Below are 27,447 nucleotides of genomic sequence, written 5' to 3'. Positions count from 1 at the left end.
TTCCGCTCAAGCTTGACACGGCAAAACTAGTAAGAATCTCTTTCCCAGGCTCTAATAAACTAACATGACACCTTTGGGGGGGTGGGTGGTGGAAAGTACAGAAAGATGATACACGAAATGTGCAGACTGTCTCCATTCACTGGGACAAAGCTTAACATGTCTTTTCTCCCACTAGGAAATACTGGAGAATGATTTCCTCTGGGTAAACGGTAAAGGAATTAGGGCTGACACCAAATGCACTGTGAAGACAACAGCCAGGTAGATGTACAACACAAAATAGGAGTGAGAGTTTTTTGCAAAGCCCACGAGGACGGTTATTGAGAGGGAGAGAGAAGCAGAAACATTTCCCCTTATTACCACACATAGACCAGATTGCTGTCAGCATGTAACGCTACGTTCTTTCACCTGAAAACATACCACTAACACTGTAAGTCTCATGCTTCATAACCATACGATATTCCTGGAACAGGTCTGGCAAACAGTATGGAGCAAAAAAAGCAGTTTTGTATTTCCAAACCTCAGTAGTTTTTCCTGCCAAACAAAATAAGCCAGTCTATGTTTGCAAAATCTTTAACTGCCAGCTGTGTTTCTGGGACTGTCCTTTGCATTCGTTGTATCTGAATGAGCCCAAACTAGTTCACTGATGGTCTCATATGACCTTAATCACATTTTTCAAATCTCTACTACCGCTTAATGATCTTTCACAGGTGCTAAAGAAACTGGACTGATCTCAACGGGATTCCAAAAAAGCAAGGTTTTAAAAGGAGAAATGGAAAAAGTTCATGATGGAGACAGACAAGGACTACCATTACATTTGATTGTGTTCACAGAAAAGAATAAAAACAAAGAAAAAAACAAAGAGTGATGTCTAGTTAATCCCATGTAACCTACTTCCTGGCCTAAAAAATGGGTGGAAAACTCTTCCCCTTCAGCCCCCCTTCCATACTGATTTTAATTATCCTTAAAGACTATAACTGATTCTCACCAAACTTAGTCATGAAGACTAAACAGACTTTGCAGATTTTATTTTTCTACTGCAGTTCTCCCCTTGAAGACATAATTGGTAATGAAGGCAAGACATCACATTTTTACAAAGTATTGTGGAATTGTTTGTAAAAACCCAGTCAGAATTTCTTCTCAGAAGGTAATACAGTACGACTTACTTTCTCATGCTGTTAACCAGAACTAGCTCCTAGAACCAAGTCTTTTAGTTCAAGTCCCACAGGTCAAGTTCTTGAGCCTCAGGAATGCCTGGCCAGTATTCTTGTCAGCTCACGAAGGTGACTGTGATACCCTAAATTCACCACGAATCGATATCTGATAGAATATTATGCATTTACGTAAATAGATCTGACCGCCAACCTAAATGAACAATACAATTCAACATTACAACAAAAAAAAAATCCTTAGTTTGCAGGAAGAAAATTCTCTCTCAGTTCAAATCTAAATAACTTGACTGTTGCTGTATATTTCAATGGGACAGAGCTGCATGTAATGCAGATTTACAATCATGATTCTGGATCAAGGAAAGATCTGAGTTTCTAGAGAAGGAAGACACAAGCAGTAACTTCACAGAAATTATTCTAACTACAGGTGTACCTATACAAGACACCTTTAGCAACCACTGCTAAAATCGTTCATGCCGTAACTTGGCAACTGCTTGTTATAAAACAAGCAGTGATTCTTCCCAGATATGAACAACTTTGGTCTATGCATTTTACCAGGAAGTTTTTTGCCAATCTTGTTTGTTTAATTTTGCAAGTTTAAGACTATGATTTAGTGTGATTTACCTTTTCTTACCTGTAGGAACTACTTTTTGTAGCACTAGCATTGTAAAAGAGGCTTTAAGTTTATACTCACTGTATCATAATATATTTTAAAAATATTTTAAGTTGTATGGATAAATATCTCAGGGTTGTTAGAAAGACATCTCCTTTCCCCTAGGAAAATATATTGTTTTTTTAAAAATCCTGAAATATATAAAAAATACTGTAAATGTTTTGTGAAGAATGACTCTCTTAAGTATTAAGTTGTGTTTAGTAATATTCCTTCCTTTACTAAAGCAATCATTTACACCATGGACAGTCTGAATTAAAATAATCCATCAATGCATCATTGTTTGGTTGCAGGCAGTAACAAAGAAGAATGCCATGGCAACAAACCACTGGAACTGTAGAAGTTTCACAGTTTCAATAGAATTATATAGAGTCGCAGCTAGGTGTCTTTCTCAGAGGGAAAGTTGCCAATATTCATATGAAACATTAGTTTTAGAAATTATGTTAGGAAAGTTTCTAATAGGACACAAGCCACTTTTGATTAAGAGAAGATCTTGAAGAAGGCTGGTGGCATTTGGTTCCAGAACTTAACCCTGAAGCTGGTTAAGAAGAAAACTGGAAGAAAACAAGTATTAATGTAAAGTTCTTACAAGATATCTTGACCTGACAGTCTAGGCAATACAGACACAATTGTTCTTGATGAATACATTATATTCCTTCTCCCCTTGATACTAGCAGTCATGATATTTTCAGTAGATGAATGATGACCTGGAGAAATTCTACATTACAGGACAATTTGGATTTCATTCTTTTCATAGTTATCTTCTAAAAAGTAAGGGTAGATTCCAGCAAAGGACTTTAAAGCAAGTGATTACTGAATTAAGAATGTATCTCAGGCTTTTTATATCTTAGTGACCTAAGAAATATGTGAACAGCTAAAGTTATTTGAGAAAGACAGCAACCAAACTTAAACATTTAAACCATCTTTTCAAATAGCATCATTATTTACGTACCCCAGGTTAAGGTATCCCAGGTTTCAAATCACAGAAGCAGGGAAAAATTACTAAATCAATACGAAAAACACCCAGAATAATTCCAGTGTCAAGGAAATTTTATTTGCTGAGATATTTTCTAGATTTGTAAAGTTATCTGAAGAAAGCAATAGGAGGGGAATGGTATCAGAAAGCTGTGTGAAAACCTCATTAGGTACTGATATTGCTTCTTTATCAATAACAAAAAAAAAAAGTGCCTAGTGATGACAACAGGCAGGTATTTTTCAAGTCAGATCAGTCTAGAAGTGTTTAGCTGGTGTAATTAGAAAACATCCTATCTCAAATGGCTCAATAGTTGCATAAGATAAGATTATCACATGACCAGAAGTCAAAATAAAACACCAACAAAAACTAGAGAGGAAAAAAGAGTTGAACAGTAAATAAGTCTCTCCTTGAAAGCAGAAATCAGGATAATATATGCTTGCACAAAATAAAACAAGGAAATTATCTTCAAATAAACAAATCTTGATGAATGATTTTGTTATATTGACAGGCAACTACTAATAATCTTGTTCTTAAAAGAGGTACTTCATTTGAAGGAGCAAATCTTTCTACCTATAATGAAAGCTGTAATGCTTTTCTGCAAAAGCCTCAGCAATACTAGAATATATTCATTCATTTCCCCTCAGCAGCTCATGGCATTCAATCCTGGATACTATTTCTTTAACAATTCTTACGATTTTTTTTTTTTTTTTAATGCTTACATGTACCTACTAAGAGAATAATTTAAGCACCTTTTCTTTTAAGTATAAACTTAAAAGTAGGGTTGAACTGAAGCACAGAACACCATTCCAAACGAGTTTATTATAATCAATTGGCCAGACAGGCAATATGTGCTCTCAGGAGTGCAAAGTTTTCAGCTCTGGTTCATTAACAGTGATATTAATCAGGAGTATCCACTAGAGTCAGTGGATTAAACAGTTTTTTAAAAAGAGTGAGAGGAGCCGCAAGACTGAATTACCCATATTTGTGAGATCCACAGAGTGGACAACATTTCTTGCTTCTTAAGAAAGCATTAAAAGTTAGAGAAGTAAACTTCCATTTAGATGCTGTAATAAATTTCAACAGGAGGTTTCAGGACGTACTCCAGCTCATATATTTCTAACAAAACAAAGCCTGTAAGACACAAAGTTTGGGTTGAAGGGTAGCATTTTTTAATATTTGAGAACTTTTGCTATTTCAAAGAAATAACGTAGCACTTCTGAAATTTCAGCTAAACACTGAAATGCATTTTCGTACATTCAGTCAGCTCCACATCCTGAAAAGGTCTGGCTCAAAATATGCTCTGAATTTCATCCTTTCTACTCTCTCACACAACTGAAAAACTGTTCTCACTTTCAGAGTAAAAATTCAGCTATGTGCAGGTGAACAACTGAAATAAAACCTATTAAATTGTCATTGTGGCTTTTGTAATCATTATAGGGTTTTTATTTCAAATAGAAATGCATCTGGACTTGTTTCTCAGTTACTCTGACTTTCATTTTACTGATCTGTTCACTACAAGATTTTTGCTCTTTGTATGGTACTGCAAAACCAGCAGTAATTTGTAGAAAATCTGTGTATTCTGTGTTTTCCACACTACATTAATTTACTGTGATAGGTGTTCTCGTCTTTTATTTGGACTGAATTTTTAAACACCATTAACTACATCCTGTGGCCCCTGTAAAGTTCATGGAGGAATGTGACTTCAGATGATTAGCTAGATATTTATCACACATGACCTAAAGGTTTAGCTCTGCAGCAATATTTCAAAATACACAATATTTATGGAAAAAGACAGCAAAATCAGAACATTGCCACATGGTTTGCTTATTATTCCACTTCAGGATCTTTTTTAGTATGAATGGTGCTGAGGAGGTTGCACATATGGATCACAAACTTGCAGTTTTGGTCCTAAAGGAATGCTTATATCTTTATGTGACCATCTTCCATGTCTGCTGAATTCCATAGTCATATCTTTTTTTTTCCTGTGGACAGGATGGCCAAATAGAAATTTCTGTATCCCTACCAATTATCTCAATCTGCTCTTAATACAGTTTGCATTGTCATTCACTACTGCTCTTATGTTAATATCCCTATTTTGAACAGTGACAAACAAGAAGATTCACATCTTAACCTTCATGCCAACAGCACAGAATGAACCACACAGGCATTCAGGTCTGCCTTTCCTTGAGGTGCCTGTAGAATACATCAGGTAAAAGGAATAAAACACCGAGTACTTGAATAATCATTAAAAAAAAAATCAAAAATTTTTAAAGAAAATAGTAATTTCTCAATATACTGGCTGCTACATTAATTCCCACTTCTCCTAAATTATTCTCATAAAATTCCTGTTAGTTTGAGCTCTTTTGATGTGCTAATATGTGGGGGACACTCACAAAATCCAGTTGTAGATGGGGTTAATTTTTATGCTTCTGCCATAGTCACGAATGAGAGAAAACTTACTCTAATGGGCAATTCAAAACAAAAGCTTTATTTCATAGTTGTGAAATGCCTTCTATTTTTAAAGTTAGCCTTTTGCATACCCCAAAAATCATATAGGTGGTCTGGTTTAAATGAAGTGTTCTTGCCAGAAAAGATACAATTTGTCTGTAGTAAGAAAAATCAGGAATGAATAAAGTTTATTATTTTGCTGGTTGTGCGGTTTCATTCATGTAGAACATTTTTAGGGGTTTCAGTACTTTCCAACACAAGATCTTCTAGGGAATTACCTTCATTGTTTTATTTTCTTTTCTGATATTATGTGCTTATTTGTTTTGTAACGCATAAAATGTTTTATAAGAAATAAGATTACGGTGACAGACGTGCAAGATCTCTAAAATTGTATGTCACAAATCACAGCAGGACAATTAAATAACTAATATTAAAAGTACTAGACATATTAATGACAAACTAAAATAAATACAAAGGAACTATTATTGTACAGAAAAAGCAAACTGAGCAGAGAACATTTTTGTTTCTGTTTTTAATTTTATGTCCTATTTTATCTCAAGAGAAGTTTATAAAGACATAACTTCCCTGCATCCTATTGCCTAAAATAGTAAAAAGTGTGCATTGTACATTATTTTCCTCTTTTTTTTTTTTTTTTTTTTAATTTTAAAGCATTTCCCTTTTAAAGCAAACCCAGCCTCCCTTCTGCCAATCAATATAAGCACTGGTTAAAATTAAAAACACACTTCATAAAATCACACCTCTAAGAGAAGTATTATTGTTGTTGTTGTTAATAACACTTTAAAATAAAAGTACATAATTGCTAAAATACAATTAAGTCCCCAAGGTAGATGCATGTTAAGCCATATTAGTTCCAAATTACTAATATTTTTATAGTACTAGCTAAATGAATTAATAATTATTGGCTACTTAATTTAAACGATTGCCATTTTTATTTAAAGGACCATGAAGCACAAGCTGCACTGTCAGTAATCCTTCCAGTACTACTCTCTTTCAGAACAGTGGGGACTTCTATAGCCCTCCAAACTTTTAAGATCACCTCCCAGTAATCCCTATATACCACACAAGATTTATAGTAGAAAGAGTTGACCAGAAGTTTTCAAAATAAAAACATAGAAGCAAAGCTCTGGAGGAGAGCTGACGAAAGTAGCATGTGTTCATGTTCACAGTCACTCCTCTCTCTTTTTGAAGAAATATCTATCTAGTTTATTCAAGGGTAAATTCAACTCTGGCAATTAATGCTTACAGTGAATTTAGTTTAAGTTCAGGTAAGAAGTAAATGTTCCACTGATGCATACATCTACCTCTGAAGGAGATTACAGGCAATTAAAGATGGTTTAAGCTTCCTTTCCAAGTTCTTTTACACCTTCATCCTGTAAAGGAAGCAAACGTGCCAAGTTTCTCAGTCCTATAGTGTCCTTGATGCTTCCTGGTGCCGAGCACTCATTCAAACTTTTTGAAAGGCAGCTCTCCCATTAGCTTATACATGTGAAAAGTAGTAGTAGATAAAGAACTTTGCTGATGGAGAAAGTATTGAGGATGTGGGGAGGTAGAAGCCCTCAATGTTTGGCACAGGATTTTCTTACTCTCTGACATTGCTCTGTGTGGCATGAATGGATTCGGTCTTCAGAGGGTTTTGAAACTGAGACTATATAGGAAGAGAACTCCTTTATTAAAGAGAAGTTATTTCAGGGTTTCTGGTGATCTTAGATGACTTAGGAACCCACACCAATTCTCCCAGGGAAATGAATAAGCAAATATTAACGAAGATTCTTTTCCACTTTCAGGTGGACTCTCTTTTGGCATTTAAAAAACGCTGTCATTTCCTCACTATGTTGCTGCTTTTTATACTTCTGCATAAGAAGAAAAATCCTCAGGCATCACAATCTTGCCATGAGTGGGAAGAGCCCCCATGCAATCTTACAGGACATCTTTTGACCTAAATTGGCCTTACAAACACAACACCACTGCTTCAGAAGACTTGGCTTATCCATGCAGTGACTGTGCTGACTGGGATCCCTCACTCATCAGGAATACAGAATCTGCTCAAGGTTGGGAGCCAACTGCTGGCATAACACTGACAGCTGCAGGTCCCATATGCCCAGGTGTGGGTAGGATGCCCATATCACTGGCATCTGGATGTCAGCTTGCTTTCTCTGGCTCTACCGCTGCTTTGCTGATAAACCCGATTTTCTGTCTGCTGCGGTTCAGCCTGCTGCTGCCCTGTAGTCATGTTTCTTGGATTAATGAATGGTTCCTCTCTATTAAGGAGCACTATCTGACCATTGTATGCACCCCTTAATACTTTCATATGCCACTACACATCTAATTCCAGTATTTCTACTGTTCCTAGTGATTTAGGCACAGATGATGAAATCTTGCAGGTGCAGCGAACCTGTAAAATGTGTACCTGTCTAGTGGCTAAGGAGCTGTGCTGATACTATCCATTACTTTTTAATCCTAAACAATTTTTTTACTGCTAGATATACTGCCAGGAATTGCAAGTGTAAGATTTGGATGACACCACACAGACATTTTTACAAAGAGAAAAAACACAGCACATTAAAAAGCTCTATACGGCTCAAAAAAAAAAAAAAAGTGCAAAAATTTGCCAATATATCATTGACAACTTAGAAATTTGCATATGTCATCCTTGACAGGCATATTCTTAACACTGAGCAAAATAAAATGCTTTTTAAGTAAAATGCTGTGGTCTGCTGTTGCAACTGTTTTTCCTTAGTTGTTTTGAAAAAGTATGATTTTTTTCCCTTTGAATGGCAATGCAACAATACTTGGGAGCCAAGCTTGATAATACCCATAAATGGAAAAATGTTAACCATTTCCTCAGGTAAGAAACAGGAAAGGCCATTTTCAATTCACATTCAGAGTCTCCCAAAATCACAGCTTCTCCATGAAGAAGGTTATTGAACGCCATTCTAGAGCAAGGCTTAAGGGTATCCACACTCCTAGAGTCAGCAATAGCAGCTACAGTCACATTCTGCCAAGCCTCCTACATGTCAATAATTCATACCCTCATCAGGAATAATCTGTTTGGGAGTTGGGGAAACTTTTGTAGAATTAATGCCAAATGCCGCTCATTAGCCATTGGCAAACACTGGAAATGTGGGGGGCAGTAAAAAGTCAGTAGCCTAAATGTGCAAGGGCTAGACATGAAGTGATCCCCTTCCTCTCCCACAGCACATGCTCAGCCTAACAGGGACTACCTTATCCTAAAATGCAAATGTGCAGGGGCCTACATAGACACAGATAAGAATCCCTACAAGGCCATCAATGTCAATGCCATTGCCAAGAGCAGCCCTTCTACAGGAAGATGGAGCACTTTCTGCCTGCCAGCAGACATACAGGTTTCATGTTTCACAGGAACAGCTTTACAAGCCGACAAATAGGTGTTCCACCAAAAATATCTATTTTGGTGTGCCAACTGCAACACAAAAAAGGCTACTTGCAAGAAATTAGGCACATAAAAACATGGAAAATAATTTCATTTTCAGGACAATTAGCTTCTGTTTATAATATTAATTAAAAAAAACAACTAAACAAGAATTGTTTGGGTATTTTTTTTTATAGACCAATACAACATTGTATCCTTGAAAATTTGAATTGTTTCCTACCTTCTAACATACATGTTGATAACTATAATTTATGTCTAGAATAATAGCTCACCCTTTTCCTTCAAAAGGAGGACCATATTCTATCTATAAAGGTTAAAAAAATCTGCTTTGATCATTACTGTTTAAGACATGTAAATGAAAAAATTGAAACCACCACCAGCACACCAAACAAACCCCCCAAAAATAAAAAACAAATACACCAAACTCAGAATTACAGTCGTTCAATGGCATTATTTAAAGTTCCAAACTTCGCATACTCAGAGTTAGCAGAGGGCTTTTTATTTCCGGAATTCTCTGCTGACAGAGTAGTTTATATAAATAAACCTCCTTCTTCCCACTTTCTAGACTGCATACAGTTAAGAGGAAAACAAACAAAAAACCCCCAATACAAAACAAAAAACAAACTCCAAAACTTTCACCTTTTTTTTTTTCTCAATCAAGTGATTTTATCAATGGCCTAGGAGTCTTACAATAATGTAAAATGGTACATATAAATGTTATGCTTCTTAAAATGGAAAATCTGTGAAAGAAGAAAACAGTTCATTGGGTAGGTGCTTTGCATAAACAGAATTCAGCATTGATTTGCATCTTATGCGACCCTATTAAATGTCTCCCAAAGAAAATGTGATACAATGTAATTACACACAATTACCTCACTTCTGGAAATGTTGTCATTTGTTTCCACACTACCTTTTTATTTTCTGTACAGGTAGAAATTCTAATACAGTGACATTTCAACAGCAACAAATGGAAACAACCACTTTTAATCAACTTTTGAGAAAATATACTTCAGAACTGAGTGTACTCTACAAGCTTGGCTCATTTATTTCAATGATATTTGTATTCCCTTAAACACTATGTGCTTTAAAGTCTGTGCAAAGGTGCTAGCACTTTCCAAGTAAAATCTAGGGGACACAGAACTGCATCTGGGGCTTCAGCAGTGGGGAAGGCTAAACACACAGCTTCCATTTAGTTAGACCATTTAGCTTCCATTTAGCTTCTATTTAGTTAGACCTCACAGTTGAAAAAAAAAAAAAAAGTATGAAAAAGTGACTAACAAATAGCTGATACAATGAAATAACTCAGAGTTAAAAGCAGACTTAAACAAAAGCATCACATAAATTTCAACTGTCCGTGCTCCATTTAAGGCTTCTGTATATGCAGACTCTAACATTACCCTTTGCCAGCTCCTGTGGAAAAAGAGGGCACACAGTGCTGCCCTTCATTTCCTTTGCAGAAGAGTATAAAGGATATTTAAGCCTATTTCTAGTGGTTTTTGTTTACAGAAGACCTGAAATGAGGAATATAGTAATCTTTGAAACTGTCACCGATGTTTACAAGAAAGAAAAGAAAAATATCACTGTTAACCTGCACAGCATGGCCACGAAATATACTTTTGCTCATTTTTTTTTATTTATATAAAATCAACATCCTTTTCCCTTTTTTGATGAATCCTGTGATTGAAAAAGAGAGAAACAAGGCATTCTGAAACCAGGACACTTATTGTCCTCACCTATGTCTTTATAAACACTACAGAAGGTATAATTCTTTCTGGCAAACCCAGACATTAGTTTATGCTGTCTATGCTTTTCAAGGCACCTTCAGAGCAAACCAGGGCTAAACCCCAAATCATAACCGAATGTAGACTCCATTAAATAGAGTTTTGTTGATGTATCTGAAGAAAAATTCCTCTTCAGCATCTACAACTGCAGAAAGTTGTCTATTTTTTTAATGACCTATTCCCTCTGTCTGATTCAATACAGCCCACTGACTATGGAAATGACAATGCTCAGCAGGTAACAACAAAACAGTCAACAAACAGTGCTGAGATATGTCATTTTCTCCAAATACTTTCTCAGGAAGTAAATGACACACTACAGTATGCTGTGTCCCCCTCAGATCAAATATTTCTTTATTAAATGAAACTGCACGCTTTTATATATAGCTGCCATATAAAATGCAGGTGTAAGTGCACTGCTTCAAGCCCCGATTGCAAAACAATTTGCTATTTCCCACCCCGCACTCAGTCTCCTTTCACAGCATATAACCCCTGGGGCAGCAACGGCTTGGACGCTGTACCTTTGCCATAACTCCAGATTGAAAGCCCTGCCCTCATGGAGTCAAGCTGACACACTTACTGTGACTGGGACAAATTGGAAGATGCAAATTAGCACCTTTTGAGTCTGCTGAACCCAGGAAATCCTCTTGCTCTGTGTTCCAGCTAATGGACCTGAGATGTCCCTTGTAACAGTGCTGTCTGTGCAACTCCTTTAACCTTTTCAGATTCCAATCTAGCCTTTGTTCCTAGGCCTTTTTAGAAATGTGCCATGTATCAGGCAAACCTCTGTTGTAATTTAAACTGGTGTAAAACCAGAGCCATGTCATAGCATTCAGTGGCACTTACACGTTAAAGTGCAAAAGAACATCCAACAGCGAATAGAGGTCCACAATATTAAAATTCCTATGAGAGTATTTTTTCTGCCTCCTTTCAGCTTCAAATACATATCATTAGTTTGAATCACTTACACTAGTATAAAATGCATGATCAGATTTGTAACGTTCTAAATAAGTTAACATCAGGTATAAGAATTTACCCTTTTATTACAAGAGAATGGATGATCTTCTAAAAAGATTATCAATCTACAGAGTACTTGAGGAGAGACTGGTGATCAAACTTGAACAGATTCCTATGCAGATTATATATTTAGCTGCAAAGAGATGAAACAGCATCTATCCTTAATTCATAGAGAGGAAACTGCTACTGGAGATGTCTTATCCCTGGAAAGGCACACTGCAAAGCAAGATACTAATCTTTTCTTCTCAGAGTCCTATGGCTCTTTTCACAACATATCAGTTTTTACACTGTTTCCCTGCCGTTAAACTGTGTTTGGGTGAGGTGTTTGAGCAGTTAATAACTGGACATTCATGTCACCCCAAATTACTGTTTCCAAGTAGACTGGTGTCTTTCTATCTTTTTCTCAATATAACACATAGTATCCTGACATTCTCCTGCCTTGTTCAATTTTTTTAAGATTTTGTTCCTAATTTAACGTACTTAAAATAATCCAGATTCTTTTCCTCGGTCCCGTCCACTTCAAAACTGTCATTTTTTAGAAGGTTGTACTCCCCCTCTGTGCATATACTACCATTTCTTACTTCATAAATCCATCATTTTTGTTCAGTTTATACTACAACATTACAGCATCCAATTTATTATTGTTATCTCACTGTTTCTGAATTACTAATTTAAACTTTACACAACTGTCAGTTTTTCTAGATAAAACATGATTGCAAACAGAGCACTTTTGATTTTGGAAAGAGACATAGATTATCTATTTTTTTTCTTTATTGTATTAAATTTCTGGTTTGCACTTTGTTGAGAGCAATTGGTGCCCCCTTTGGTTTTGAACCTGAATGCTCTGAATGTCAATCTATCTCAGGACGAAAACTGTACTGACTGTACAATAAAATTGAAGTTCAGATTTAACAGTAAATATACAAAGTCTACACGTGTGTCTTATAGAAATCATTCCTTCGTAGAGGTTTATATGATCTCCAGACCTTCAGTTCTGATTTGCCATGTCCTCATTTTGTCTCAGTGCATTACGCACAGCTCCTCACTGCCAAGAGAACGCTTGGGATCACTTTGCTGCATGGTTTGATATGTAACAACTATTTCCTCTGAATTCCTCTCTTTATTGCCACTTTATTTTTGGCTACTGATTCATAACTTAACCTGTACTTCATCCCAAAAATCTTTATTTCCAGACAGCACATATCTATACTCTCCAACATATCCTCAGTTTTGTCGGCTTTTTCACATTTTCCTCTTTTTGCAGGCATTTGACACATGCTAATAGAGGTCAGCTGGTAGTCTATCCCTTTAAACCCAATGCAGTCTGTCAGAAGCTGAGTGGTGTCCTTCATCCTCACAAAATGTACCACTGACATCATCATTAGCAACAGCCGTTCAGAAATCTCCAGGTCAGTAGGAGTCTTTTCTGCTTACACCTTTTGCAGCCTGGAAAAACCCTCCATCAGCACTATCATGTGCTGCTTCCTCACCTTTAGTCTCGTGTCACTATTTCTGTGTTGAATAGTGTTATACAGAGATAACCTCACTATGTAATACTCGGAGCTTCTGAAAATAGCAAATGAGAAGATAAATCTTCTCACTAATATTTTATAGCACTCCAACACTTTCCTGTCTATTTTCCCACTTTGTTTTTCACTTTCTTGTCATATGGGGCTCCCTGTAATAATTCAAATATTGGAAAAAAAAAGATTTCTGCTCAGCTATAGCCTAGCCAGCCACAGAACTACTTCTAAACTTACTGTCAACTTGTACTTGTTTCTCTACTATTTATATCTAATTAAAACACCCCAAAGTTTTAAAATACTCAAACATTTGTGGGGGAAGAGAAATTTTTGAGCCATGTATTTTCTTGTTCAAATATATTTATATCTTGTTCAATTATGATTATCCATATTGTTTGGCTTATTTTAATTCCTCACAGTGTGCTTAAAGTGCAAAGTATTAGTACCTGTATTCACTACAGGAGAAACTTCTGTTTCTCCATAACACTGTTAATTGTGTGCAACTCTTGTACCTTCATCTACAATTGTTCATTACTGCAAAAATGTAAATAACTTACTCTGTTCACTAACCTCTACTTTGCCTTAACAAAAAAGATTCTCAGGTTTTGCACAATCTAAACTGGTTGTCTGCTGAACGTGCGTATTTACAACATATGGAAAACTTCACTTGCATGCTCTCCAGCAAGATGTGTTTAGAAGAAATGAATAGTGTCACTGTTTTATTATATTCTAATCTAGTTCTTATAGGTAAATACCAACATCTTCCAAACATGATTAAATCACACGGAATTACAGAATGGTTGGGGTTGGAGGGGACCTCTGGAAATCATCTAGTAAAACCCACCTGCTAAAGTAGGTTCACTCAGAGCAGATCACACAGGAATGTGTCCAGGCAGGTTTTGAATGTCTCCAGAGAAGGAGACTCCACAGCCTCTGTGGGCAGCCTGTTCCAGTGCTCCGTCACCCTCCAGGTAATGAGTTTCTCCTCATATTCACATGTAACCTCCTATGTTTCAGTTTGTGCCTGTTGCCCCCTATCCTATTGTTGGACATCACTGAAAGGAGTCTGGACCCATCCTGTTGACACACACCCTTAAGATATTCATAAGCATAAATAAGATCCTCCCTCAGCCTTCTCCAGGCTGAACAGACCCAGGTCTCTGAGTCTTTCCTCATAAGAAAGATGCTCCCTGCTGGACTCTCCCCAGTAATTCGTTCTCTTGTTTGAACTGGGGAGCTCAGAATTTGGCACACTGCTCCAGACATGACCTCACCAGGGCAGAGTAGAGGGGGAGGATAACCTCCTTTGACCTGCTGGTCACACTTTTCCTAATGCACCCCAGGATACCATTGGCCTTGGCCACAAAGGCACATGGCTGACTCATGGTTAACTTGTTCACCAGGACCCCCAGGCCATTCATTGGAGAGCTGCTTTCCAGTTCTGTGGAGAAATTGTACAGCAAATTCTTCCCACTTTTCACATATGCCAAGCTTAACAGAATACCATTGTCCTATAAAGATGATAAAGCAGCATTAACTTGAGAAGAATGTGGAACCATTTTCATAACAACTTCCAATTTTTCTGGTTAAATATGGGAAAAAAGACTTTTTTTTTTTTTTGTAACTATTGAGATAATAACAATACTTGTTTCTACAATGCAATTATAGACACAATTTTCTTGTAGTTCAGGAGTGCAGGCAGATGGGGTAGTAGCTACCTGCAAACAGAAGACTACCTGTTTGAGTGCTCACTTGGCATGAAGAGACTGTTACTAATTTTCCCTTTTCCCTAGGAAACATAAGCTTATCAGACATCTTCCAGAAAAAAAGTCCTGGTGACCCAGATACAGTCTGAGCTACTCTAGATGGTAGTGGCATCATCCGGAATGACTCACTAGAAACCAGAGATATTGCATTCATCACACACATTTACCTCACAATTAATGAGTGACCCATTCTGAAGAACAGTAGTATACTATGTTGAAATACAGGATATATTTTTACAGTTTTATGTTACTCTTACTATTACAGTGCTGCATGCATTAATAAAAGAAAAGTCATTAAAAAAATAGAACACTATTAGAATGAAGGACATCTTTCAATTGTTTACAATACCAGCAATTCATCAGGCTTCTTACATCCACCTGTGGGTGGTTTGTTTGTAGACTTTAAATACAGAAAAGCTGGAATAACATCAATGGGTCTAATAACCTGTGGCTCCTCTACAGGATGGAGGTAAAGGCACAATTAAATCTCCATGAAGTTCCATCCACAAGCTGAGGCTTCCAGCAGAGTGTAAAGGATATGAAGTAGGTTTTCAAAACACCAATCTTTCTTTCATGGAAAGTGTAGGACCACTGGGACCACTGCATGGAGTAAAGCCAAACTGCAGCATTTTGGCCATATATAGCTTCCAAGTAACATAAATTCCAGTCCCATTCTAGGACTACATTACATGACCAAGCCTGTGCTGATACAGAGGCTGCTGGGAAGCGAAGAGGGACTTAAAGTCCTTGTGCATACTACAAATGACACAACTGCACATCCACTACAGGTAGCATCTCTGAATTGTGGACTGCTCCATCCACACTAAGTTGTTTGTATCTTTTTGCTCTTGACTCAAGGTGATGAAGATCACAGCCTATAGGGTCAGAATGTTTGTGCAGAGACTGTCTTTTCTTTGATCTTGATAGGAACCTGACTTCTTTTCCCCTCATTGAATCTGATACTGCAACGACAAAGACCTTTGTTCATCACAAAATACTTTCTTATGGGAGAAAAAGGTACAATATAAAATAAAAGGGAAATGCGAGTCTCATAACATTTCCAAGACAATGTTCAACAAGGCGTAGGAAAAGCTTCTAGAAAAGTAAGTGGGCCCCTTTATGGAACAGATGGAGAATTCGGTGACTCTCATCCACCTGTAAATGACGGGTGCACAACAGATCTCGCCATAGGACCAAACTGTTTATGCGATTGGTAATTCTGTGTTTGAGCTTTTTTCTCTGTCTAGTTCAGTAGTTCAATTCTACCAAAAGTATGTAACAGGCAAGTAGCTGGCCAACAACTATAGGGACGAAGTAGAAATGAAATTAAATCTTTCATCTATTTTGATTTTGAGGTATTTTGTTCTGTTTTTGTTTTTAAACTCATAGTAGAAATCTCCATCACAATCGTTGTTCAGGACAGTGTTCACCATCAACCATGTCTACCAAAGAAAAAAAAAAAAAGAGAAGAAAAGAACCATCTTTGTTGCACTGACAGTATAACTGCGATTTAAGGATTTCTTCGTACAAACCTAGGTAGAGGTAGACAATTTAAGACAACTAGTGTCTAAGTAATTGTGTACAGTAATATAACGCCATGTGAAAGTGTTACAGTTTCTTAACAGTTGAATAGGCACTGCTGGAGCAAAGAATGCAATTATCCAAGTTATCACTCTTGTATGCAGGCATACAAAATGTGTACCACTCCAGTTCAGATACACAGTTCTATTATTATTACTAATACCATCATTCTGTCCTATTCTGACTTTAAAACTATTCCATTGTGTTTAATTCCAAATATTTATTCTTTAAGAAGGTATTGGTATTTTTAAAGGAAGAAATATATATTTTAAAAAATATTAAATTTTATTTGAAAATACTGTACGGTTTACTTTTAATTGTCTTACAGTTAAAATTGTAAGGTGTGTTCTTTTTTGTTCAAGAATTTTAAAAGCAACTAATTTAAATATGCAAAATTATCTTGAGTTGTTCATACGTGAACTTAAAAGCCATGCAACACAGGAAAATTAAGTAATTATGCCTCCAAGTTATTTACTGCAATTAAGCTCATTTATCATATGCAAATTAGTGCAAACTGGTCTCATTAGTTACTAAATTACTCAATATGAGCTGAACAATGTAGCACTCCAGTTTGTAATGAAAAATCCCTGTAGAGGCAAGCAGTATCAATTAAGCTAATTTGCATATGCAAATATATTCACTAACTTTCCCTTTTCTCTATATTTAGTTCTACATTTCCTGATCATTCCTGATTCTGTGAAGAATATGGGGTTACTGACCCTTTTCCACACCTTCTCAATAGCAATGACATTACTGAAAAAAATCCAGGGCCCCTAAAAATACTGATAGTCTTGCTAATTTTTACAACCAGTTGCAGAGAAATGTTTGAATAGTTGGCACCAGAAGTAATATTTTTGCTAGATTAATTGAACAAACAAATATAAACCATACATACATAAATGTAAACCAGAAGATGTCTTTACTGAAGTCTATTTTCATTGGAACACCACTTTTCGGAAGAATGTAGAAGAAAGCTCACAGTTAGGTAAATCAAAAATCTTTAAAAGAATTTGTCACCATATTAACATTCTATATTTTTATTCTTTATTACACGCATTTCTAATGTTCATCATTCAGATTATTTTACTTGAAAAACATTTAAAAGAGTTTTTGCCCTGATGTCAAGATTCTGATGTAATAGGGTTTGAGCAATCATGTTTTGTGGTGTCTTTTTTCCTCACAAGAACATATAGGATAGTGTCTTTGTCTTCAAACCTACTATGGGAATCTCTTCAGCATGATATACAGCAATTGCCTGTGGCTTAGAATTTTTTTGACATGACTAACTGACACTACTTACTCATAGAATCAAGATAAGTTTCACAAGATGCACCTCCATTTCTGTTTTTACAACATCACTACAAATGAACTATATCCACTCTTTTTAAACATACTCTATTATGCTTCTCCTGTGTCTGTCAATAAACTTTGAAGTATCAAAATATTAGAAGGATTAGAGAGGCTCCTTAATTTCTGAGTTTACACTTAACCCAGTCTTCAAAATATTAATAGCAAAAGAGGTTAAATGAACTAACTATTAACTCAACTTCCTCAGATAGCAGACTCTGGAATCAAACACAGGTATTCCCAAGGTATAATCAAGGTTGTTTACTTCACTTGCAAACAATACTTATCACAATATTGCTTTAAAAATAATTTCTCAGAGCAGCAAACTAAGTTAGAACTTGATAGAACAGTATTCCACCACAAGATTCCTGTTTTACAAATCATTGTGTCTTCTGGAGATTATCTTTCTACCTAGAAGGTCTTAAGGCAGTACGTTGAAATTCATTCAGATCTGTTAAAAGTAGTGCATTTGAATGCACGACCTAGACTTTTCTTCCAAGTGTTGATTACTCTGCTAAAGAAAGACAAGATTTTAACATATCGTGATAAACTTGCCACCATTATTAATTCATTTTGTCCTTTATCCATCATCAACAGTCTATTCTATTTTAAATGTCAGAGTGGAACTTTCTATTATCAATTGAGAGATTAATGGAAGTGATCTGGTGAAAGCACCAGCCTCTCTGAAAAGGCCACTCCTCAACAGATATTCAATATGATGCTGATGGTAATTTTGACTGAAAATCCTCAGTTATACGTGCAAGTGCAATACAGGTTGGGGTTTTTTTTGTTTATTTGTTTTCACTAGTACTATGATAAAGTTAGATCCTGAAGGCACCTTAACTTATCACATATAAGTAAAAAAAAATAAAAATAATAAAATGGGGGAATCTAGCTTAAGTAAGTAATAAAATCATCAGTTGTTTCAATTTGGAAGTGAAATAGTTAAACACCATGTAGATTTCTCAGTGGCATCCTAGGTTTTTTTGTTTTCATTCATAAAGAGTCATACGCAATACTTAACGAATGTATATAAACCAGTGTCAATTAGGTTTTATCATGATATTTCTTATAATTCATATTGTAAAAAGTGTGTTTTTAGGATATATAGTACATGCTTACTCACTCAAAACAACACACTGACAAATAACTTCAACTGATATATCACAAAACTGCTATTTCTTCAATTTTTCTATATTTATGAGACAGCATAACAGCGTTTCTGTCTAACATGTGAACACAGAACTGTAGGTACTTCTGTAGATATCTTGGATATGGTAACTTTAACAGAATTAGTTGCTTACAGAATCAAAAACTTGACCAAGACCTCTGCCAAGAGTATACAACTAAGTAAATCATTCATTATTTTTGTTACAAAGAGAAATTCATTCTATTAGTTAATTTCATGTTTTCCTAAAATGATCTTTGTTGTATTTAGTTGCTTTATAAAGATGTGAAAAATCTGATAGTGCTTTTGAATGCCACAGCTGAGGTAGTACAGAGAGATAGCTCTCAATCATTTCAAATTAAGTGGAATATTTCTCATGATAATATCCTAATTTACCTCTTTCATATCTCTCAAAAAATAATACACCAAGCAATATATTTTCATGGAGAAGTTGTGTACATTGCTAAACAAGAGTAGTTATTCAGTGCCACTCTTCGAAAAGACCACGTTTTTTATTTTTGTAGTGCTGGGGTTTTGCTGTGCTGGCAAAACACATCACACTTTGTTCTTAACTGATCCACATTCGATTACCACAACCTACAAAAGGCTGTGGCAACCCCAACAAAACAAAACATGCATAAGAATGTTTCCACCAGGTAATTGTTTTTCAATTTAGTCTTCTTGGAATATGACGACTTGTACAGTGTGACTAAATCCTTTGACAAATATCAGATGAGCTTTTATCTCATAGCTAAGGAGCATTGCTGCTGTTCATTTTTTTCTCTCTTCAAATTGTTGCAAATTTGTAATACATAATTGTGACAACTGCAATATCAGGGAGGAAAGCAGTGCTCATTAACCAAAGCAGGGGAAAAAACCCTAAATCTATACATGATTCATAAGGTAAACCAAATCACCAACACAAAATAATTTTTTTTGTGCACACATACATACAAATACAAAAGGCATTCTGTGAGCAAACACCTACTGCACAGGTCTAAACAACAAAATATTGTGATTCAGTTAAATAATACTTGCTCTCCCTTCTCATTAGCATTCTCCTAACCACAGACTTTCTAAAAAGAATGAAATATCAGCTTTAAAAAAAAAAAAATCTCATTAATATAAGTGCTGACAACAATACTATTCAAATTTTTGGCAAAAATACGACTAGCTAGTTATTTTGATTTTTGTTGGAAAAGCCTTTTTTTTTTTACCTGTAAAATATGACTTCCCAAATGTGATTCAAATACTTCAATGGCAAGGGCACTGGGACTTCTCCTGCGCTGGGCACCTATAACTGAATAAAAAACAGTTATGTTGCAAGGTCTGCACATTAATTTCTAACACACTTCTGATCACACCATTTTATGTTATCTATTTAAATGTTTTGTATTTTATACACCAGTGTTAATTTTAAGTTTGCCTTGCATATAGTAAATAAAATTGATACATAACTTTCAATGACTCAAATTTGAAGGATATTTTTTTTTTTAAATGAGCAATTTGAATGTCCAAGAAATCTGGAAGTTAAGAGTTTACTCAAATATATTCCAAGTCCCTATAAAAGATATTTTTGTACATGGTGATGACAGCATGCAGAATTTAGAAAAAAAAATAAAAGCTATTGAAAAAGAGGCTATATGTAATGTAAATGCTTTGAAATGTGGGGATGAGAACTAAATATCACTCAGGAATTAGGAAGATATAAGAGATCTATCTGAACATGTTTTTTATCTTATTTGGAACGGAAATGAAGTAAACACAACATTAAAAAGTCAACAACATCTGTAATCACATCTGACATATCAAAGTTATTGCTAAGCACAGGGGAGTACTGTAGTGTCTCAGATATCCCTGTTAGTTGCTGGAAGAGGTACTTGAAACTTCAGATTCTACATTTAAATTATACAGTTTAAAAGTACAAAGCAAATAATAGGGAGCTATGCTTCTAAGACAGCAGTAACTACAAAAAAAGGCTGAGAAATCATAAACTCGGTTATTTTGTTAAACTCTCTATGCCAGGAATGCAAAGCCAGCAATTGAGTCTGAGTCTAACCAAATGTAGGCATACTCTCCAAGCTAAAGGTTTCATCTTCCGTCTTGGCTGTCTTTGCCACATAAGCAGAGAGAGCCCAAGCACCTAAAAGAGGGCACAGGGCTGCAGGAGTGTTCCCTTCCTTTTCTGGCTAGTGCCAGATTCAGGCACAGACATAGCAGAGAGAAGAGATGAAGTTCATTCTGCACTCTTTTGAAGGGTACACAGCATTTACATCCAAGATCCGGATGCTCTATTGCCTCTGGAACCATCACAGCATTAGAGCATCTTCATGCATTGTTCTCTTTACAATGCATGATAAGAAAAAACAAAATATCAAGGATCCACTAAAACAAGCAGAAAGGATGACTGCTGTTACTGAACAGGTTAATTTAACATCGAGGAAAACAAAATCAGAGCAACCATTTCCTAGTCTTCTACAATACTGTCTGCCAAGCATGATATCCATAAGAAAAGGTAAGTGCCAAGTAATGATAGTCATATTGACCTAAAAATGTAATATCATTCCTCACTGATGTTTTAGGTAACTTCCTTGCAGGAAATTCTAAACTATTTATGCTGGGCAAACAGGTGGCTTCATTGCTAATAGATTCAGAAAACAGCTCATAATTACAAATGGTGACTGCTGTAGAGCCAGTATTTTCTAAGTTCTACTCTTTTCTCTGAAGGTATTCAAGGACATAGATGCTAACATCTTAAAAGGAAAATTCTTCTTCAAGTCTTCTGCTTTACACTGCAACTAAAGTTTGTAACAGATCAACTGCTGTACTTTTTTTTTAACTTGAGTTAGTACAGTGACTGACCAGACACATCAGCATAATATTATTCTTTTACAAATTTTAAATACTTAGTCTGTCTTCTATTTTCTATCTCAGCCTTCTGATTCTAAATCATTTTGCTTCTCTTTGCGTTGTCTCATCTTTTCTATACCTGTAGAGATGCCTACTACAAATACCAGTGCTTATTTAATGAAAAAAATAAGAGCATATTAATTTTTCTAGCAACTTAGAATCTTTCAACTTTCCTTTTTGCAAACAGACTTAAAGATGATCCTTCTTTTGTCCTTACTCTGCCTCCAGATACATTATCAAATATTTGCTTAAACTGGAGTTGTACCTGTGTTTCTGAAACTATAGCTTTAGTTGTGGGACTAAACAAAACATATAGGACTGTAAGGGTTATCAGTATTCCCATTAGGATTGCTATCAGTTAGTAACTCTGCTCTGTATGGTCATTTCATTTTTAAACTGCCAGAAATGAAAAGGAAAGTCACAGTTTTGGCCTGCTAGCCATTGTTTCAGAGTAATCTCCATAAGAGCATTGCAAACCCAAAAAATCCACAAAATCTCCCAGATATCCTTTAGGTCCTTTCATCCTTCCATCTAGACTGTTTTATATTTTCCACATATTGCCTGAAAACATCACCATTTAGAACTTGTCTTCCAATTAATTTTCTGTTTCCTGCCCCATATCCTTCCTTTACAATCCCTTATCATTTTAAAGTGTATCCATTACATTACTGAATATAACTTCCAGTTCTATGATGTTGATTGTTGCAGGTCTTTTAGCATGTGAGTATTGTAACTTGAATAAAGTGCATGAACACAACGCAACATTTGTTTTAAACCAGTATTTTTAACTTAAAATTATATTTACAGGTAAGTCATCAGTTTTTCATACTTTGGACACTCTCAATTCTAATAGTTCAAATGAAAACACTTCAAGGTCAGTGAGTTAACTGGAAAACATGAGAGGGCCAAATATTAACTTTAAAATTACCAATTAAATTTTCTATCGATGCCTGTGTCCTAGTGGCTGGTACACACGTAGACAAACACGAATTTTCATGCCATTCAGTTGACATTTTTATATCAATAGAACTCTTTGATTTATGTGTCTTGCACTTACTTAAGTGATGTGGGGTTGCCATGACAGTTCCTAATTTTACAACCAACATAAATATGTTAAACACAAAACCATTATGCTTCTGGTAGCCACACTGCAACTCTTTTTTGGCAACTAAATAGATTTTAAATATGCACTTTCTGTATTTCACTCATTTCCCTACCATTCTTCACATTTTGAGGAATGAGAGAAGAATATTGAGATAAATCTAGAATAAGGGAACCAAACTTTTTGATTCAGTCTTCTGATTTTATTGCTTCATTATTTTATTTATTGGAGCTTTCAGGATTTCTTGACACCTATCTGCATCAGAAGAAATACATCATTTTGGGTATACAAATGCATATCGCATTGATACCTTTCAAAAACATAGCAATCTCCCAGTCTAATCACAGCACAAAGACTTTTATTTGTACTAAATAGATCGTTGGCACGACAATAGATGAAAGTAAGACATAGGTCGAAACAGGCCATGATGTTATTTTATTCTAAAATTTCAAGACATAAACTATAAATACTGAACTGGCTTCCATCACACAAGCCCCAGTCAGTCATCTCTAAATCTCTCACTCTATGGATGGAACCATCAGCAGCCACAGCTCAGCTGCTCACAGAAATCTTGGAAAGCAAGTCATTTAGGATTTATATCACAAGATCTATAAATCAAAGTAGCTCAATAACCTTCATACACCTAAAGATCTGGATGCACTTTTTTTTTTTTTAAACCGTGGATTCAGACTCTTTACAGAAACAAAGTACTGCATGCATCAAATAGATTTATTCTTTTGAGTAACCAGAAGCAGGAAAATTAGGACGTGGAGAGGTTGAAGAATGTGTGCCAAACTGCAACAGGAGTCACAAAGGAAACAAGTTCCAAATCCAGGTTAAATTCTTCTTTCAAGTTTCTCCTGTTTTAGTGCTATGAACAAACATCTCTAAGTAGGCTTTTCACACGTGGTCACATTTTGTATTTTCTAAATTTAATTGGCAAATTTTAAGATTTGAATACACAATTGTTGTGGTCAATTAAAAAGCTGACTGAACCAATATTTATATTAAGTATCGCCTGTTAATAGTGACAAGAATGTAGAAAAATTGTTTTCTCACATGCCTTCTGTAATGCTGGAGCAGAGCAATCTGTCTACTAAAATCTTTTACTTTCCATGGCACTGGACCATGACTTTTCCTATTCCAACTGACATGTCTATTCCTGGCATAGGATTATTCCATAACAAGCTATTAACAAGGAAAAAATTCTAACTGCTCACTAATTCCTCTTTAAATTTCTTCCCTCAATGACTAATCTGGCTATGCATGAGGTGAAGGAAGAACCACATCCCTATCAGTGTGTCTTGGGGGCAGTCTAAGCATGCTAATGCAATCTCAAGAGCATTTGCAATTATGCTAGGAAGAGTGGGAAACTATGGAAAAGAAAAATGTAGACTGCCTAAAAAAGATTTCCATGCGTCCTGAAGAGAGAGGATTTCATCTTAAACTCACTTCTAAGCTACCGGAGCACAGAATGACCAAAGATCGATGTTCACTGTGACTTTCTACTAGTGAAGACAGAGTCTAATTAAGCAGAAGCAGTACTCCTTGATCACCAGAAGTGAAAAAAGCACATATCATCAGCACAATAATAATTTCCCCTAAAATACTTTTGTGAGACTTTGCATGACACATTTCACCCAGGTAAAATTCAGACCAAGAGTTTTTAAATTCTGTTGCTTTGATATCAGTTTGAAAAACTATACTGAAGTTTTTAATTAATTCCTCCAGACTATTATTTACTTATACAGGCTTTTTCTCAATTAGCTTAGAAATCTTTATTTTTGTATTTCATTTTGCTGACTGTTCTGTGTGGCACCTTTCTGCATGCTTGGAAGCATGGAAGTGGACATAGGGCCATCCTGCTATGCCCTTTTTGGTAACCTGCAGTTTGAATAATTACAAAAAAACCCAGGGTCCATGTTTCACTTTTTTGATCTTCAAGAGCTCTAATTATGACCGCCAATAAAGTCAGACTTTAATTAGCAAAGCCTGAGCAGATCTACATAAATATGAAGGTTTATAAATACCCCACTAAAAAGAACACTATCTGTTTTATTCACAAAATCTGTAAACATATCAGGGTAATTGCAAAGAAGCTTCACATAGGGTTGGCTAATATTTCTCCCCATACACTTCTCCACAAAATACATGATCATTTCAGATGAGAGAGCATAAGAAGTAGAATTGTCTGAATTGTCTCAGATGACTATATGTGCAAAGCAGTTCACAGAATGAGGGTGGCTATAATCTTTAAAGTATTCTTTTCCAGAATTTAACATTTTTTGTTTCAAAGTACAAAAAAAAAGGTCTATAGAAACTACAATATAATTTCTACACACACAAAAAAAAATCTTTTATTATTTCTAGGAATAACCCCAAATGCTTACAAAAGAAGAATGCAGGTGAACGTGATAATCACGGTAGTTTTATAGGAAGAGGTGAGATGTCATCTTAAAACTCTGGTGCTTTCCTGATAGACATAACAAGTAATTTGGAAATGCTTAAAAGCTGTGTTTTAGAAAACACAGGGACAGTGACTGGGAGGCTAAACTGAACAACAGAATATTAAATGCCAGGGAAGGACAAAGTGTAACCAACATTAGGTTCAGAAAGATAGGCCAGTATTTATGTATGCTAACATCCACAAAAGCTTTTTTAATTATTTTTTTTTACATCATATTTAATACCTTGTGATGGACTTTTTTTTTCCCCCCCATTGACTGTTCCTAGTTATCCCATTTATGACTGATTCTGAGTTCTGAATGAAATCTCCAGCAAAAGTGAACTCCTCTGCCTAGCACGTATGTTGAGGATATAAGGCATAGGTGATATGTATTCAGATCCTGATCTAAAGTGAGATGAATAATAGGCAACCAGCATGATGTAAGCAGAGACGTTGCCCTCTGATTTGGAAAGGGTATCCAAAGAAATTAAATGATGTCACCAGTCTACCTCATGATAAGCTATCATATAATCCAAAATTTAGGTCTCTTATGCACCTCCACAGATGGGAAGAAGAAATAAATCTCTGATGGAGCTGCAACATATGTGGAAAGGTATTTTATCTTGGTATAGTAAAGCTGTGGGAATCATTAATGCTGTGCCATTACCAACTAAGTATCACAGCAATAAAGTATCAGAACAAATTTGTCACAAAGGACTACATGTAAGATGCATAATGCAATATATGATAATCAACTTACAAAGCTAACAATGGCACTTCAAATCTATTTTTTGTGTACACAAATGCCTATTATTCCAGATGTCCATCTTCTGGTCACTGGTACAGAGCATGTATTCATTACTGAGGAATCCATGGTTGAGCAAGTAAACCAAAACTTTTCATGGAATAACTAAGTAGATATCAAGAATGTGCTGGTTAATTAAAGAAAATGTTATGTAACACAATTACAGGTGTGCTTTACTATTTCCAGTAGTTAATCTATGATGCTTCATCAGAAGCTCCAGGCATTAAAAGAATTGTTAGTAAAATTTGTTTTTTCAAATTCAAGTTGCTTAATACTTTTAAACTTTTCTAATAGCTTTTTTAGTTTCAATAACTTAAAACCAATCAAATTAAAATGTCAAAAAAAGCAGAAAGTAGTATATCACTTGCTAATTGGACTGCAATCCATGGATTTGAAGACATGGGTTCTCCCCTTAAAAAAGATACAAAGTGAACAGAAAAAAGAACCTAGATAAGTTGCTGCCTTAGTGTAAGTTTTCATCTATTTTATGAGGCTATTCCTTTTCTTCTCCCAATTATTTTCATCTGGTTTATAGGTCTGCTCCTTCCCACAGGATTTGTTCTTTGGGGGGTGAGAGTAGGGTAGGGTGGGAGGACGAGACAGGATTTCTTAGGTCCTAAATGTCTCTGTATTATTTCCTGCACTTCTTAACATTAAAAACCCCAAGAATGAAAGTTAAACACACTTTAAAAAGAAGTATATTCAAAAATTTTACATCCTCTACTTGATAACTCAACTAGCACTGTTTCTCAATTAGTACTTACTTGTAGATTTTAAACGTTTATTTCAAAAATTTTCCTTTTCACTGTGAAGGACAAAGTCTTTGCTGTGCAAGAATTTCCAGTCATCTAAGCAAAGAGAGTTCTCCATCTGTGGCTGGGGGAGGGAGCACTGGCCTTTCTCCCACACTGTAGTAGTTACTATAGGAACTATTGTGCCTCCTTCAAAAGGGCTACAGACAGGGTGATTAAAATTCTTCATGGGAGAACCCCCACACTTCTCCTTGACAATGAAATTCTTCAGGGTGAGGGCTAACCCTCCAGTTCAAGAATGGCAGCACCTGAGGGAGTGATGTGGCAGAGAGAATCACCACTGCTTTAAATTGAAGTACAGGGAAAAAAATACAAGGGCCTGCACTCCTGCATTAATTTCATCCCCCTACCACGAACTACAGGAATATTGGCCAAAACTCCTGAGAAGCAGGACAAGAAATAACTTCATGTGGCCTCCACCAAGTAGAGGATGATGCATAAAGTAAAGAACACATAATTTCCATTAAAATCAATAGCAGGAGAAACAAAAGAACTATACCAC

General features: G+C 35.7%; 1 protein-coding gene across 7 annotated transcripts in view; it reads right to left on the bottom strand.

The window, feature by feature from the left end:
• NPAS3 (neuronal PAS domain protein 3) overlaps positions 1-27,447 on the bottom strand; it is a 612,196-nt gene that overhangs the window by 289,149 nt on the left and 295,600 nt on the right. For all 7 annotated transcript variants that reach the window (XM_071809391.1, XM_065840021.2, XM_071809390.1 and 4 more), the window contains one exon: positions 20,088-20,170. In XM_071809391.1, the coding sequence (XP_071665492.1) occupies positions 20,088-20,170 (83 nt within the window). The remainder of the gene's footprint in view (positions 1-20,087; positions 20,171-27,447) is intronic.

Source organism: Patagioenas fasciata, chromosome 5, assembly GCF_037038585.1.
Source record: "Patagioenas fasciata isolate bPatFas1 chromosome 5, bPatFas1.hap1, whole genome shotgun sequence".
Taxonomy (NCBI): domain Eukaryota; kingdom Metazoa; phylum Chordata; class Aves; order Columbiformes; family Columbidae; genus Patagioenas; species Patagioenas fasciata.
This window is presented reverse-complemented; position numbering and strand designations above follow the sequence as displayed.